Source organism: Brassica napus, chromosome A6 (genome assembly GCF_020379485.1).
Source record: "Brassica napus cultivar Da-Ae chromosome A6, Da-Ae, whole genome shotgun sequence".
NCBI lineage: Eukaryota > Viridiplantae > Streptophyta > Magnoliopsida > Brassicales > Brassicaceae > Brassica > Brassica napus.
This window is the reverse complement of record NC_063439.1, coordinates 23,934,867-23,947,462: the sequence shown is the minus strand read 5'-3', so window position 1 is coordinate 23,947,462 and position 12,596 is coordinate 23,934,867. Positions and strand designations below refer to the sequence as shown.

The window sequence follows — 12,596 nt, the reverse complement described above, 5'->3', positions numbered from 1 at the left end:
CAACAGTTATCCATAAATTATCGGCCCGGTTTGTTTTCTTTATGGTTGGGTTTGAGTCTTATCTAGAATGTTTGGTCGTCGGTATTTTATGTTATTGGCTATGTTTTTGTAGTCTTTGCATGTTAGTTTAAGTGTGTCAAAGTGTGATTTTGTCTCTGGAGTTATATTTGTGCAATCGCTGGTTTATGGTTCAAGAGTTGTATTTTTAAACCGCTGGCTCTATATTATGGTGTCGTTTCATTACGATAGTCGTTCTAACATGTTTTGTGGCTAATCCAGTTTGTAATCAATATAACAACAAATGATTAAAAAAAAAGCATGAGAAAAGCTAAATCTTGAAATATGTTTCATAAAAGATAAAATGAAATGAATTTGGAAGCAAATACCAATCGACTAGATGAACAATTATGTTCATCAAATCTGAGCAATTTGTTTATATTTGTACCATAGTAAATTAGTAATTTGTAAATTTCGTAAGCACGACATCGTCCATATTATAAAGTACAAAGAAAGATTTGTAGAAATCATGGGATGTCTTGTAATTAGAGCCGGTTGACGAGAAATCTGCAAGAAAGATCGAAATATCCTTTGAGTGATAAATGAGTGATGAATGGGTATCCTATGAGTTAGGAATGAGAGGTGTGTGGCAGAAATCAAGTCAGAAGATTCTGGAAGTCAGTTGTGGGACACGAGATGAATATGATCCTTAGTTTGAAGAGAAGAATGTGATATAACAAACTAAGTCCCACATTGGAGAATTAGACAAGGAGTGTCTAATATATAAAGAGATGTCCAACTCTAATAGTACGAGGCCTTTTGGGATGTAAACCAAAAGTAAATCCATGCGGGCTTGCCAATTAGGCCCAAAGTGGACAATATCGTAGTAATCGGATAATACAGAGTTGGACACGGGATTTCACAATCCCAACAATTAGTTCGTCTTCTCCCCTCCTAACTTTGTCATGTGCACTCATGTAGCGTGTATTTGACCTGTGGCAGGTACAATCAAGATAGTGTTTTCTACGAGCCCTTTTCATTATGTTGTTAGGCCCTTTTATTAGAGTAAAAGTTTTCAGATTGGGCCACTTTGTATACATTTTTGTTATTAAACGAGATTGGTTTTAGGCTTGCATATTTGCTTTCTATCCATTTGGATCGAGTTTATCCAGACGACGAACAAATTCAATTGTTTACTGATTTCACGTTTTTTCTTTTTCAGTACAGTATTTATAAAACCTTATCGATTATTCGGTCAGCTCGAAATATGTTAACGTATTCACACTTTCTTCATGTATTCACACACTATGTACTTTGCATTTTTTTAAATATAAAATTTATATATAAAAAAACCAAACTATATATATATATATATATATATATTATTTTTATTATTTACGGATAAAATTGAGTAAAATATTCATAAATTTTGATTTGATTCGTTATCCGTTTTGATTTGAACCAAAACATCTGGATATCCAAAACTCTACGAAACAAATCAAATACTAAAATACAATATCCAAAAAAAATAAATCACAAATATTAATATTTTTAGGAACATATATCTAATTCGATCTGTTATATGCATATATAGATACATATATGTAAAGAATTATATATATACGTTATATATTATACTTTATATCAGTTTTACAATATTTTAGTGAATTATATTTATTATTAGATACTAGAATTTAAAAAGTTAAATAATGTATTTTTTGTAATAAAATGTTATTATTAAATGTTTCAATTATTTTTAATATTTACGGATCAAATCAGATATTCTTTAAAATTCTAAAATATTTCGGATATCCGAGTCACCGAATATCTAGGTGGCTAAAGATCGAATCGATACGAATGCTTTCAAATACCCAAATATTCGATCTGTGTCCAGCCCTATTTACGAATACAATTTTATTTTCTTTATATGAAAAAAAATGACTAATGTCAAGGCCTTTTTATTTTAAATTAATTTTAATTTTATCTTTCATGTATTATTTTGAACAAAAATATCATTTAATATTAATTAACAATATTTTTATATGTTTCTCAACTATTTTTACACACTTTTTACATATAAATACATGTGCATATTGATGTGAGCATCTTGTAACTAAGTATTCACCACAACTGAAATATCTAATTTTTTTGAAAGTTGAAATATTTTTTTTAATGCTTCTTTCACTACCGACTAAATTATAGTGATATGATTTGTCTTAATTTTTTTTCTTTTTCTTAAACTATTATCTATTTAGAAACTATAATATAAAACTATTGGTTTAACATGCCGACTATCTAAAATTCATAACATGAAAATAAATAAATAATATTAATTTTTGATTTTTATCGAAAAAAATCCAAAAAATCAAGCATTTTAACCTAATAAACTAAAATGAATATTAATTTAAAATAATAGTTATATTTTAAAAGGTTAAAAACCAAAAAAAAACTAAAACCGAACCAATATCCTGATTAGACAAATTTAATGTATTTTTATTAAAAATAACTAAGCTAATAATCACATTCCACGCAAGACGCGAGTTATTACCTAGTGCATTACTATTATAGAATAGACTGAATATCACACTTCATGACTCGGATTAAATGTCTTTGACTAATACCAAAAATATCCAGATCATTTGCAACTAGATTTCAATGTAAATTGCATAAACCTAAATCCAAATTCAAACCGGATAAGTATTAACACTTTAAATGCTACACATGATAAACAGATTTATTCCATGTTCCAAATTATTCTTCTGAGCATTTCTAATTTTATTCTATATTTTATTCTAAAATAGAATATAAAAAATAAAAATATTATTATTATTCTATAAATGAAGTAATATTTTTATTTTGTTTGTTATTAAATTTCTCGCTCTAAAATATATGGAGTGAGGCTTAGAGATGCTCTCACTACTAAAATACACTACTTTATTTTATTTACGACAACTGGTTTCACGTTTCTAGTAAATGTAGATTCAATTTGTTGGTAACAAACAAATAACAATGCGTCATCTTCTCCACTTAACACAGACCGATGCATGTCGTATGCTTAAGAATAGACGCAACCCAAACGTTACAAAAGAAAATGACATTCGATGAGAAATGTTACTGAAGGAAAAAATGATTGGAGATGAGGAGAGGCTCTTGGAGAGCAGTGACTTGCCCATAAAGCCGCCTAATACTTTAGGGACCCCATTGCTACAGGCACGTGACCACGATTCCACCGCCAGCTCGCATTGTCCCTCCTCGTGGACCCTTCCCTAAAAGTCTTCCTTTGCGTTTTTTCCTTTATATTTTATTCTGCGCGTTATACTTTCAAAAAAGAAAATATGACCCTTTTTGTCAACGACTGTGTCCACTAATTTTTTCTTGAGTTAAATGTCAAGGTTTGCATCAACTATATGGTTACTTGTACATCTAACATTTTTAATATCACTTGTAGTTGTCACTGATATTGTTGTAGACTTTGTAGTGATAATGTTCTCATCTTCCCATCAATATATGGAAAAGAATATCATGGCCGTCTTTTTGCTTCAGGATTACGTCAACGTCGCCAACCCTTATTTTTCTTTGTGGCGGTGTATGTTTTTCTTATCTCTCAATATCTAACAGCTACCTGAACATAAACAATTTAGATTTGGATGTCAAACCTTTAACCAAAACTTGAGACTTAGTTTGTTAATCATGATTCTATACACAGAAGGTTGCTACTTTAAGGACTTCCAACAAAGAAAATAAGATGAATGTAGTTGGAGTTTAGGTAAGCACATCACTGGACATTGGCCTTTCTTTCTTTCTTTTTTTTAAGCAACCATTGGCCTTTCTTATATGCCGGAAAAAAAAAATCTAACTCCAAACCATAAAGCTCATGTAATAAATCACTATGAGTATGTACAATTGTACGCGTAGGTAGTTATATCTATACACACCCTACTATTAAAGAGTATGCATGTGTTTTTTCGTACTATGAAAATACATAAACAGATAATATAATCAAAACGATTTATGGATATCTTAAATATAATAAATTATTAAAGTGCATTAAGATCTAATTTTTTTTTTTTATTTTGTAATCAATAAAAGGGCCCTCACTAAAAAAAAGGGGCAATTGTCAATAATAGCATCTTTTGAAGTTTATGTCTCAAAAATAGCATTAGAAGGAGAAAGTCACAAAATGACATTCATTAAAGGATAAAATATCCCTAATACCCTTGGTTTAAAATTAAATAAACAAACAAAAATAAATAAAAATAAATAAAATAAAAATAAAAAAATGAAAAAAGATTTTTTTTTTTATAGTTTCAGATTATATGTTTTCAGATTCGAAATTTTTATAATTTTTTTTTTCGAAATTTTTTTTTTTTATTTTTTTTTTCAAATTTTCTTTTTATAATTTAAAAATACTTTTTAAAACTGTTTTTAAAATTTTTATTTTTTATTTTAGTATTTTTTTTTTATAAAATTTTAAACCCTAATTCCAAAACCCCACCCCTTAACTCTAAACCCTAAGGTTTGGATTAATTAACCCAAAGAGTATAAGTGTATATTTACCTCTCTAATGAAACCTATTTTTGTGACTTTGAACCTTGAGTGCTACTTTGGTTTGGTGCTATCCTAGTCTTTTTCTCAAAAAAAAATCATAGCTTAGCCACTGGTATTATCTAACTTTTCAGATAGTTATGTTAATACTCTTATTATACTTTTTCTACATGATCTTTACTAGCTATTGCACGATCTTTTTTACTTTAAATGAAGAGGCAAAACCTAAAGCTATATTGTGACATAAATAGCTAGAATAATTTGGTATGTAAATAATAGACAACCCACTTAATAAAGAGTAGGCTAATGGCACATGCAATAAAGTAAACCATTCCGATCTCATTCCTCCACCACCTTTTGTCAGAAAACTCATTCTCTCCTCTACAGAAAGAAAGACATTGGAGAGGGGTTAAAACGGGAAAGAGTGAAAGTAAAGTCACGTCGGTCCGTTTTGGTCTCGAGAGAGATAGTAAGCAAAGGAGTGAAGCCTAAGGGAAGTTAAAAAGGTTATTGTCGTTGCAGTTAAGCACTCCTCTCGCCAATTCTTTTTCAATCTTTCTAAATTCCATTTCTACCCTTACCTCTCTCTCTCTCTCCAAAACACACATCATCAAACTAACATTTGTCTGCTGCAAACTCCCACCTCTCTTCTTCTTCTCTCTGCTTCACACACACATTCTCTCTCCATTTTCAGATCACTCTTTCATCAAATGGAATCAGATGATTGTTCTGTTAAAGTTGCTGTCCACATCAGACCGCTCATCGGCGACGAACGGCTTCAAGGTTGTAAAGATTGTGTCACTGTCGTTTCCGGTAAACCACAGGTACTGTTCTTTTTTTATTGTGTCCAGCTTCGGACAATGTCACAGCTTTCTGTCTGTGTTCTTAATCTGTTCTTCAAAAACAAATACAAAAAGTCTCTTTCTTTTTATAAAATTATTTTCCAAAGTCATTAGCTTTTTCATCGGAACTGTGTTTCTCCCAGAGATCTAGATCTTGTAGATGTTTAGAATCAGTGAGATTATCTTTCTCTTTCTTATGCATGTTTGACTTAGTCAAATTCTGTTTCTTTAGGATAAATATTGCAACTATTACATCTTAATTTATGCCCTTAATTAGTTTTACTCACAAGACTGAGACTCTTCCGACACAAAAGATTAAGTCTTTATGGTTTTTGCTGTCATTTGCTTGAATACATGAATGGTCAAATGACTCAAATCCAAACAATTAAGCAATTTACTTGTTGGGTTTTTAAGATATAATCAAAAAGTACATGGCTTTGAATGCAATTATAATCAAACATTGGCTTTGAATGTAACTATAATCAAGTGTTTCCTTTTTTTGGATTGTGTTTCTGATACAGGTACAAATTGGATCACATTCTTTTACGTTCGATCATGTATACGGAAGCACTGGCTCTCCATCTACTGAAATGTACCAAGAATGTGCTGCACCCCTCGTTGACGGCTTATTCCAAGGATACAACGCCACGGTTCTTGCTTATGGCCAGACTGGTTCCGGCAAAACATACACAATGGGCACTGGCTGCGGAGACAGCAGCACCCAAACAGGGATCGTACCTCAAGTTATGAATGCTCTTTTCACCAAGATTGAGACTCTCAAGGATCATATCGAGTTTCAGATACACGTTTCTTTCATCGAGGTTGGTTTTAAACAAAGCTGAACCGTGTTTTGAGCGTTTTGTAATCTGAATATTTAATGTTTTTTATTTATTTGGTAGATTCATAAAGAAGAGGTGCAAGACTTGCTGGATCCTTCCACTATTAACAAGTCAGACACTAAGGTGGCACATGTACCAGGGAAGCCACCGATACAGATCAGAGAATCATCCAACGGTGTTATCACATTAGCAGGATCCACGGAAGTAAGTGTCAGTACTCTCAAAGAGATGTCTGCTTGTCTCGATCAAGGCTCTGTCACCAGAGCTACTGGTAGTACTAACATGAACAATCAGTCAAGGTGAGTTATAATAACATTGTGTTTGTTGTTATATATGTGCAATTAGTCATTACAAGTCTGTTTTTGTTTTTTTTTTTCAATTTCTTGTATGGTTTATGCAGTCGTTCCCATGCCATTTTCACTATCTCCGTGGAGCAAATGCGCAAGATTAACAATAATACAGATTCTCCTGAAAACGGTAGCTTGAAAGAAGAGTATCTGTGTGCGAAGTTGCACCTAGTAGACCTTGCTGGTTCAGAACGAGCCAAACGAACTGGCTCTGATGGTATGAGGTTTAAAGAAGGTAAGCGTATTTTTTGTCTTAGACCAGTGATAAAGCCTTTTTTTTATCAGTGTGCTGTAATGGAAGTTTGATTCTTTTTTTCACCAGGAGTACACATAAACAAAGGCCTTCTTGCGCTTGGTAATGTCATCAGTGCGCTTGGAGATGAGAAAAAGCGGAAAGACGGTGCCCATGTTCCTTACAGAGACAGTAAACTTACACGTCTTTTGCAGGTATTATTTGTTTTTTCAAAATATCACATTGCTCTCAGTGTTTGCTCCTTTCTCAAAACTTCACTTTATAGGATTCACTTGGAGGCAACAGCAGAACTGTAATGATAGGTAACCTTCAAGGATTCTGCTTTTAAGCCCTTTACAGTTTGGTTAATGCTCTCTAATGCTTGCTATTTGGGTTACAGCTTGCATCAGTCCTGCAGATATCAATGCGGAGGAAACACTTAACACTCTTAAATATGCAAACCGTGCTCGAAACATCCGGAACAAACCTGTTGTAAGCTATTCCGTTATGTCACATTGTCAATCAAGAGACTAATTATTGACTTAGATTAGATTACTCTAATTTTTTCTTGTATTTTTTTTAAAAAAACAGGTTAATAGAGATCCTGTGTCTAGTGAGATGCTAAAAATGCGTCAACAGCTCGAATACTTGCAGGCAGAGCTCTCCTTACGTAATGGAGGATCCTCATGTGCAGAGCTTCAGGTATGTTTGACCTTTAGTGTATGTTTTTTAGAGTTTGAGATTAAGAGTGTGTGTGTGATGATGATATAGGTTCTTAAGGAAAGGATTGCTTCCCTTGAAACTGCTAATGAAGACCTTTGCCGGGAGCTTCATGAGTACAGAAGCAGATGTGGTGGTGTAGAGGAGCCTTCTGAAAAAGACTTTAAAGACATACAAGCTGTAGTAGTTTCTAAACTGATACACTTTCTAACATATATGTAGATACCATGTCTGTTTATTGTTATGAAGTGTTTAACTATTTTGGTGACAGGATGAGATTGTGGGTTCGGTTAGACCTGATGGGCTGAAAAGGAGCTTGCGCAGTATAGAGTCGTCCAATTACCCCATGGTTGAAGCCGCTACGGGTGATTCAAGGGAAATAGATGAAGAGGCAAAGGAGTGGGAGCACAAGCTCTTGCAGAATAGTATGGATAAAGAGTTGCATGAACTGAACCGCCGTCTAGAGGAAAAAGAGGTCTCCTTTTACTTTTTATTTTAAGTTTCCAAGAGGGTTTGAGTTTTGTTCTTGTCTATAATTACATAATCAAATGTATGAAAACAGTCTGAAATGAAGCTTTTTGACGATCCGGCTGCGCTAAAACAACATTTTGGAAAGAAAATTGCAGAGGTGGAAGATGAGAAGAGATCTGTTCAGGTAGAATAAAGTGTGCATATGGTGCTCATTGTTTTCTTTCCTCCTGAAAGTTTCATGAAAAGAGAATTGTTGAACTGTTGTTTTTGTCTTTCTTTTCAGGAAGAGAGAAACCGTTTGTTAGCTGAAATTGAGAACCTTGCTTCTTCTGATGGCCAAGCACAGAAGTTGGAAGATGTGCATGCTCAGAATCTTAAATCGCTTGAAGCACAGATTCAAGACCTTAAGAAAAAGCAAGAGAGCCAAGTTCAGCTACTTAAGCAGAAGCAAAAGAGCGATGACGCGGCTAAGAGGTTACAGGATGAAATTCAATCTATCAAGGCACAAAAGGTAATACTCATGTCACATGTTTTCATTGAAAATGCATTTGGTTTGATTATCTTCCTTGGGTTTTATAGGTCCAGCTGCAACACAGAATGAAACAAGAAGCAGAACAGTTTCGGCAGTGGAAAGCCTCCCGGGAGAAGGAACTTTTGCAGGTACCTTTGCCTTACTTAAGTCCTTTCAACATTTCTTTCACAAGAAAAGTTCTATCAAATGATCTTTGACTCTTAACTGTACTTTTATATATTTAAATGTTTCACTGGCCAACACAGTTACGGAAAGAAGGGAGAAAGAGCGAGTATGAAAGGCATAAGCTGCAAGCTTTAAATCAACGCCAGAAAATGGTATGCGCAAGATAATTTACCTTGAGAGTTATATTCCATGGTCTCTGAAAGATATTTATAAAAAAAAACTTAAAAAAGAAGATTCAGCTGTGAGATTAAGGAAAAAATTGCACTCTCAGGTTCTTCAGAGGAAGACAGAAGAGGCTGCAATGGCTACCAAGAGGTTAAAAGAGTTGTTGGAAGCTCGGAAATCTTCTCCTCGTGAACACTCAGGTATGACTTATAGCTCAACACTTCAAATGATTTTGATAGTTAATGGAACCATATCACTGTGTAATTAGCTGGCTGAGATTCTAAGTAAAAAACTAGTTTTTGTTTGTGCTTTTGAGATCTAAAGTAAAACACTGTTTATGCAGGTGGTACAAATGGTTTTGGAACAAATGGTCAGGTGCGGATTGACCATATAGTCCCTTCTTTCTTTATCATTGTGATTCTTTAGAAATCTAATTCAGTTCATTACTCTTTTAGACCAATGAGAAGTCGTTGCAGCGGTGGCTAGATCATGAGCTGGAAGTCATGGTGAATGTGCATGAAGTACGTCATGAGTACGAGAAACAAAGCCATGTGTATGTCCCCCGAATGCATATGACCTTCTGCAATAATTTAAGACCGTTGACTTACTGATTATGCATGTGGTAATAATAATTTCAGACGAGCTGCTCTAGCGGAAGAGTTGGCTGTGTTAAGACAAGTTGATGAGTTTGCAGTGAAAGGACTAAGTCCTCCAAGAGGAAAAAATGGCTTTGCTAGGTTACTTTTCTTTTTTCTCACATGAATTTTCATTTGATTTCTAATTTTGCTTACAAGTTTCTGTTTCCAGGGCATCATCGTTGTCACCTAATGCAAGGACGGCGAGAATATCTTCACTTGAGAACATGCTAGGGATATCTTCTAACTCTCTAGTGGCAATGGCGTCACAACTCTCTGAGGCAGAGGAACGTGAGCGTGCCTTTACAAGCCGTGGACGTTGGAACCAGCTACGATCAATGGGAGAGGCAAAGAACTTGCTTCAGTATATGTTCAACTCTCTTGCGGAAACAAGGTACCACCTCACACGTCCTACCTTGATGAAAACTAATCTCCAAGTCAAGATACTCATGTCTTTTCTCATTTCTTTATCCGTCATGCAGGTGCCAGTTATGGGAGAAAGATGTAGAGATAAAAGAGATGAAAGATCAGTTTAAAGAAATTGTTGGCCTTCTGAGGCAGAGTGAGCTGAGAAGGAAAGAAGCTGAAAAGGAGGTTAAGTTAAGAGAGCAAGCACATGCAACTTCCTTAGCTTCATCTCCACTTGTAAGATTATACCACCTCTCCTGTCTTATCCATATTCTTAGTTTAGTGTTGCTTAGAGAAATATAAAATGTTGGTAATAGGGAACCCCACCGAGTTCAGTGAAGCATTTAGCTGAGGACATGACCACACCTTCTCCAATGACTGTGCCAGCACAAAAACAGCTCAAATTCACTCCGGGGATTGCTAACGGCAAAGTGAAAGACTCTGCTGCATTTATCAATACAAACAAGAAGGTTTAGTTCATTTTATTCTTATGATGGAGCAATGAAATTACAGGCTCTCTATTAGTATTTATTTAGTATCTAAGAGTGTTATGTACTTTTTGTTTGGTGAAGATGGTACCAATGGGACAAGTATCAATGAGGAAACTATCAGCCATAGGACAACAGAGTGGGAAACTTTGGAGGTGGAAGAGGAGTCATCACCAGTGGATTGTCCAATTCAAATGGAAGTGGCAAAAGCCATGGAGGCTCTCTGAGTGGATCAGGCACAGTGACGAAACACTTCTCAAGGCTAAAACTCGACATAAGGCTCTGCCTAAGAAGATCATGTGATCAAGTTACTGCTATGTTTCACTTTGGGAGGAAAACTCTCAACGTTGCGTGATATTGAACCACCAGGACGAGCGGGCAGATGCTGCTGATCACTTGCTGCTGTAGGTAACAGATAGCTTAAGGCTTTTTAGGAGTCAGATTGTTCTTTTTTTTCATGTTGATAGAATTGACATCTTATACATCCACTGAAGGAGCTCATGAAGGAAATAAAACATCATCTGGTTTTGTTGTAAATGATAAAATATCTATTTAGTGTTCAGTTTTGTTTTTGTTCAAAAAGTTTTAGCAAATCGTATCATAAGATTGAGATGTGAAACGAGAGAGCTGAACCAAAGACTCAGAGAGATATCATTCAATGTCTTTTCTTGAAGCTTTTATTGATAAGCATCAGAAACATTACAAGTCTAGGATGCTAATGTATGAGACAGATTCTGTAAGTGTTATACATCTCCCATTGCCTTCAAAGATCAACAACAACAACAACAATTAACATCCAGATGTTACAAGCAGAAGCAAGATACCATTAGCTTCTCATGTCATGCCCAACAAAACAAGAGCATCCGTGTGTTTCACATATTGCTACACCAGTACGCATAGTGTTCATCTCTCCTATGAGTGCTCACCAGACCACCGCACTGCAAACAAATAAAGCTGCTCCCATCAGCAAAGGCATCAAGCATGATCTGCGACCTCCCGCTCTTTTCCAGAATAGATATGCCACGAGCATCCGCTGTAACTCTTTCTTTAGTACCAAATAAGTCTGTTGATATCGGCTCGTGCCCAAGCGGCTGTGCTTCTGTAATGGCACACTCAGCAAATATAGAAGCCAGCTGATCTATACTAGCGGTTTCTTGGATTCTGCGCTTGTAAAGTTCACGGGTACGGTTGAGTATATGAAGGACCGCCTCATCTCCTCCTTGGGTTCTCATTGCCATCACTACCTGGTCAGAACAAGTGAGACTAACTCAGGAAAGGGAACATAAAAAGAAAAGAAGGTCAATGCACAGACCATATACATAAAGTCAACGATCTTGCCATTATGCACAAGTCTCACGACTAGAGTGCCACGTCTATCAAATCATGATTTCTACTCCTTAATTCAAAAAGGAAAGGATGACACTTTACCATTCTGGAAACCTAGAAGAGCTAAGATAAAAACAGAACTGCATAACCATATCTAGCAATGTAACTACTCGACTTATACATGCGTCCAAAACAAAAGTGTCCACTGCCTAGTCACACAATCTTATAATAAAGAGGAGATGTTTCTTGTACAATTCTAACACTAGTTAATATGATAGGCAAAGTGATAGGATTCAAACCAGTAAAGCTACTTCTTTATTCACTTCACCATGGAAGAGATGGATGAAGATAATGCTGCTGTGGGCACTGGGAAAGTAAGAAACACATACGAACTTATACAATCAATAGTTATAGGTAAGCAGCTACGGAACAAATATGTCTTTGAGATTCATCAAACTAACTATATATATCAGCTAATTCTCAATAAAAATTCGATCTTGAGCAGAGTAAGATTCAACGAAACCCTAATCAAAGTCCAAAGCTTTAAGCATCGAAACAACTTCTCTTAAAAAGGGGAAGGTAGAAGAGGGAAACGGAGAGTACCGCTTGGAGAGCTTGAGAAGGCTGGCCTTGATCGACGAGCCTCCGAGCGGCGGCGAGGAAATCATCCCTGGGGGTGGTGGGCTTACTCGAGTCCGTATCCATCATCTCCGCCTCGGAATCACCGTTCATTGCGTAATGCATCTGCACGAAAACTGGGGGAGAGAATCCAAGAGAGAGAGAGAAAAAAAAGAGAAGAGTGATGATGATGACGATGAAACGCCAGAGAATTCTAATTCCTCGTACAAACTACAAACCATGGTATGGTTCGGTTTTCAAATTGA

General features: G+C 35.3%; 2 protein-coding genes across 3 annotated transcripts; one reads left to right on the top strand and one right to left on the bottom strand.

The window, feature by feature from the left end:
- Positions 1–4,882: 4,882 nt before the first annotated feature.
- On the top strand, positions 4,883–10,948 carry LOC106410480 (kinesin-like protein KIN-4A). Of its 2 annotated transcripts, none has more exons than XM_048735303.1 (22): positions 4,883–5,366; positions 5,906–6,205; positions 6,284–6,522; positions 6,624–6,805; positions 6,893–7,017; positions 7,089–7,125; positions 7,203–7,294; positions 7,394–7,504; positions 7,574–7,702; positions 7,794–7,997; positions 8,085–8,177; positions 8,277–8,504; positions 8,573–8,653; positions 8,771–8,842; positions 8,962–9,055; positions 9,199–9,230; positions 9,311–9,408; positions 9,494–9,592; positions 9,663–9,884; positions 9,973–10,135; positions 10,216–10,368; positions 10,471–10,948. In XM_048735303.1, exons 1-22 carry the CDS (start codon positions 5,253–5,255, stop codon positions 10,687–10,689), a joined length of 3,087 nt encoding a protein of 1,028 aa, XP_048591260.1. In that variant the 5' UTR covers positions 4,883–5,252; the 3' UTR covers positions 10,690–10,948. The 2 variants fall into 2 exon arrangements, with proteins under 2 accessions (XP_048591260.1, XP_048591259.1); XM_048735302.1 differs by having other exon boundaries at positions 7,574–7,705.
- Positions 10,949–11,014: 66 nt separating this feature from the next.
- Positions 11,015–12,564, bottom strand: LOC125575931. The gene is made up of 2 exons (XM_048735304.1): positions 12,316–12,564; positions 11,015–11,630 (listed from the first exon to the last, which is right to left on the bottom strand). Exons 1-2 carry the CDS (start codon positions 12,454–12,456, stop codon positions 11,259–11,261), a joined length of 513 nt encoding a protein of 170 aa, XP_048591261.1. The 5' UTR covers positions 12,457–12,564; the 3' UTR covers positions 11,015–11,258.
- Between the last annotated feature and the right edge of the window lie 32 nt (positions 12,565–12,596).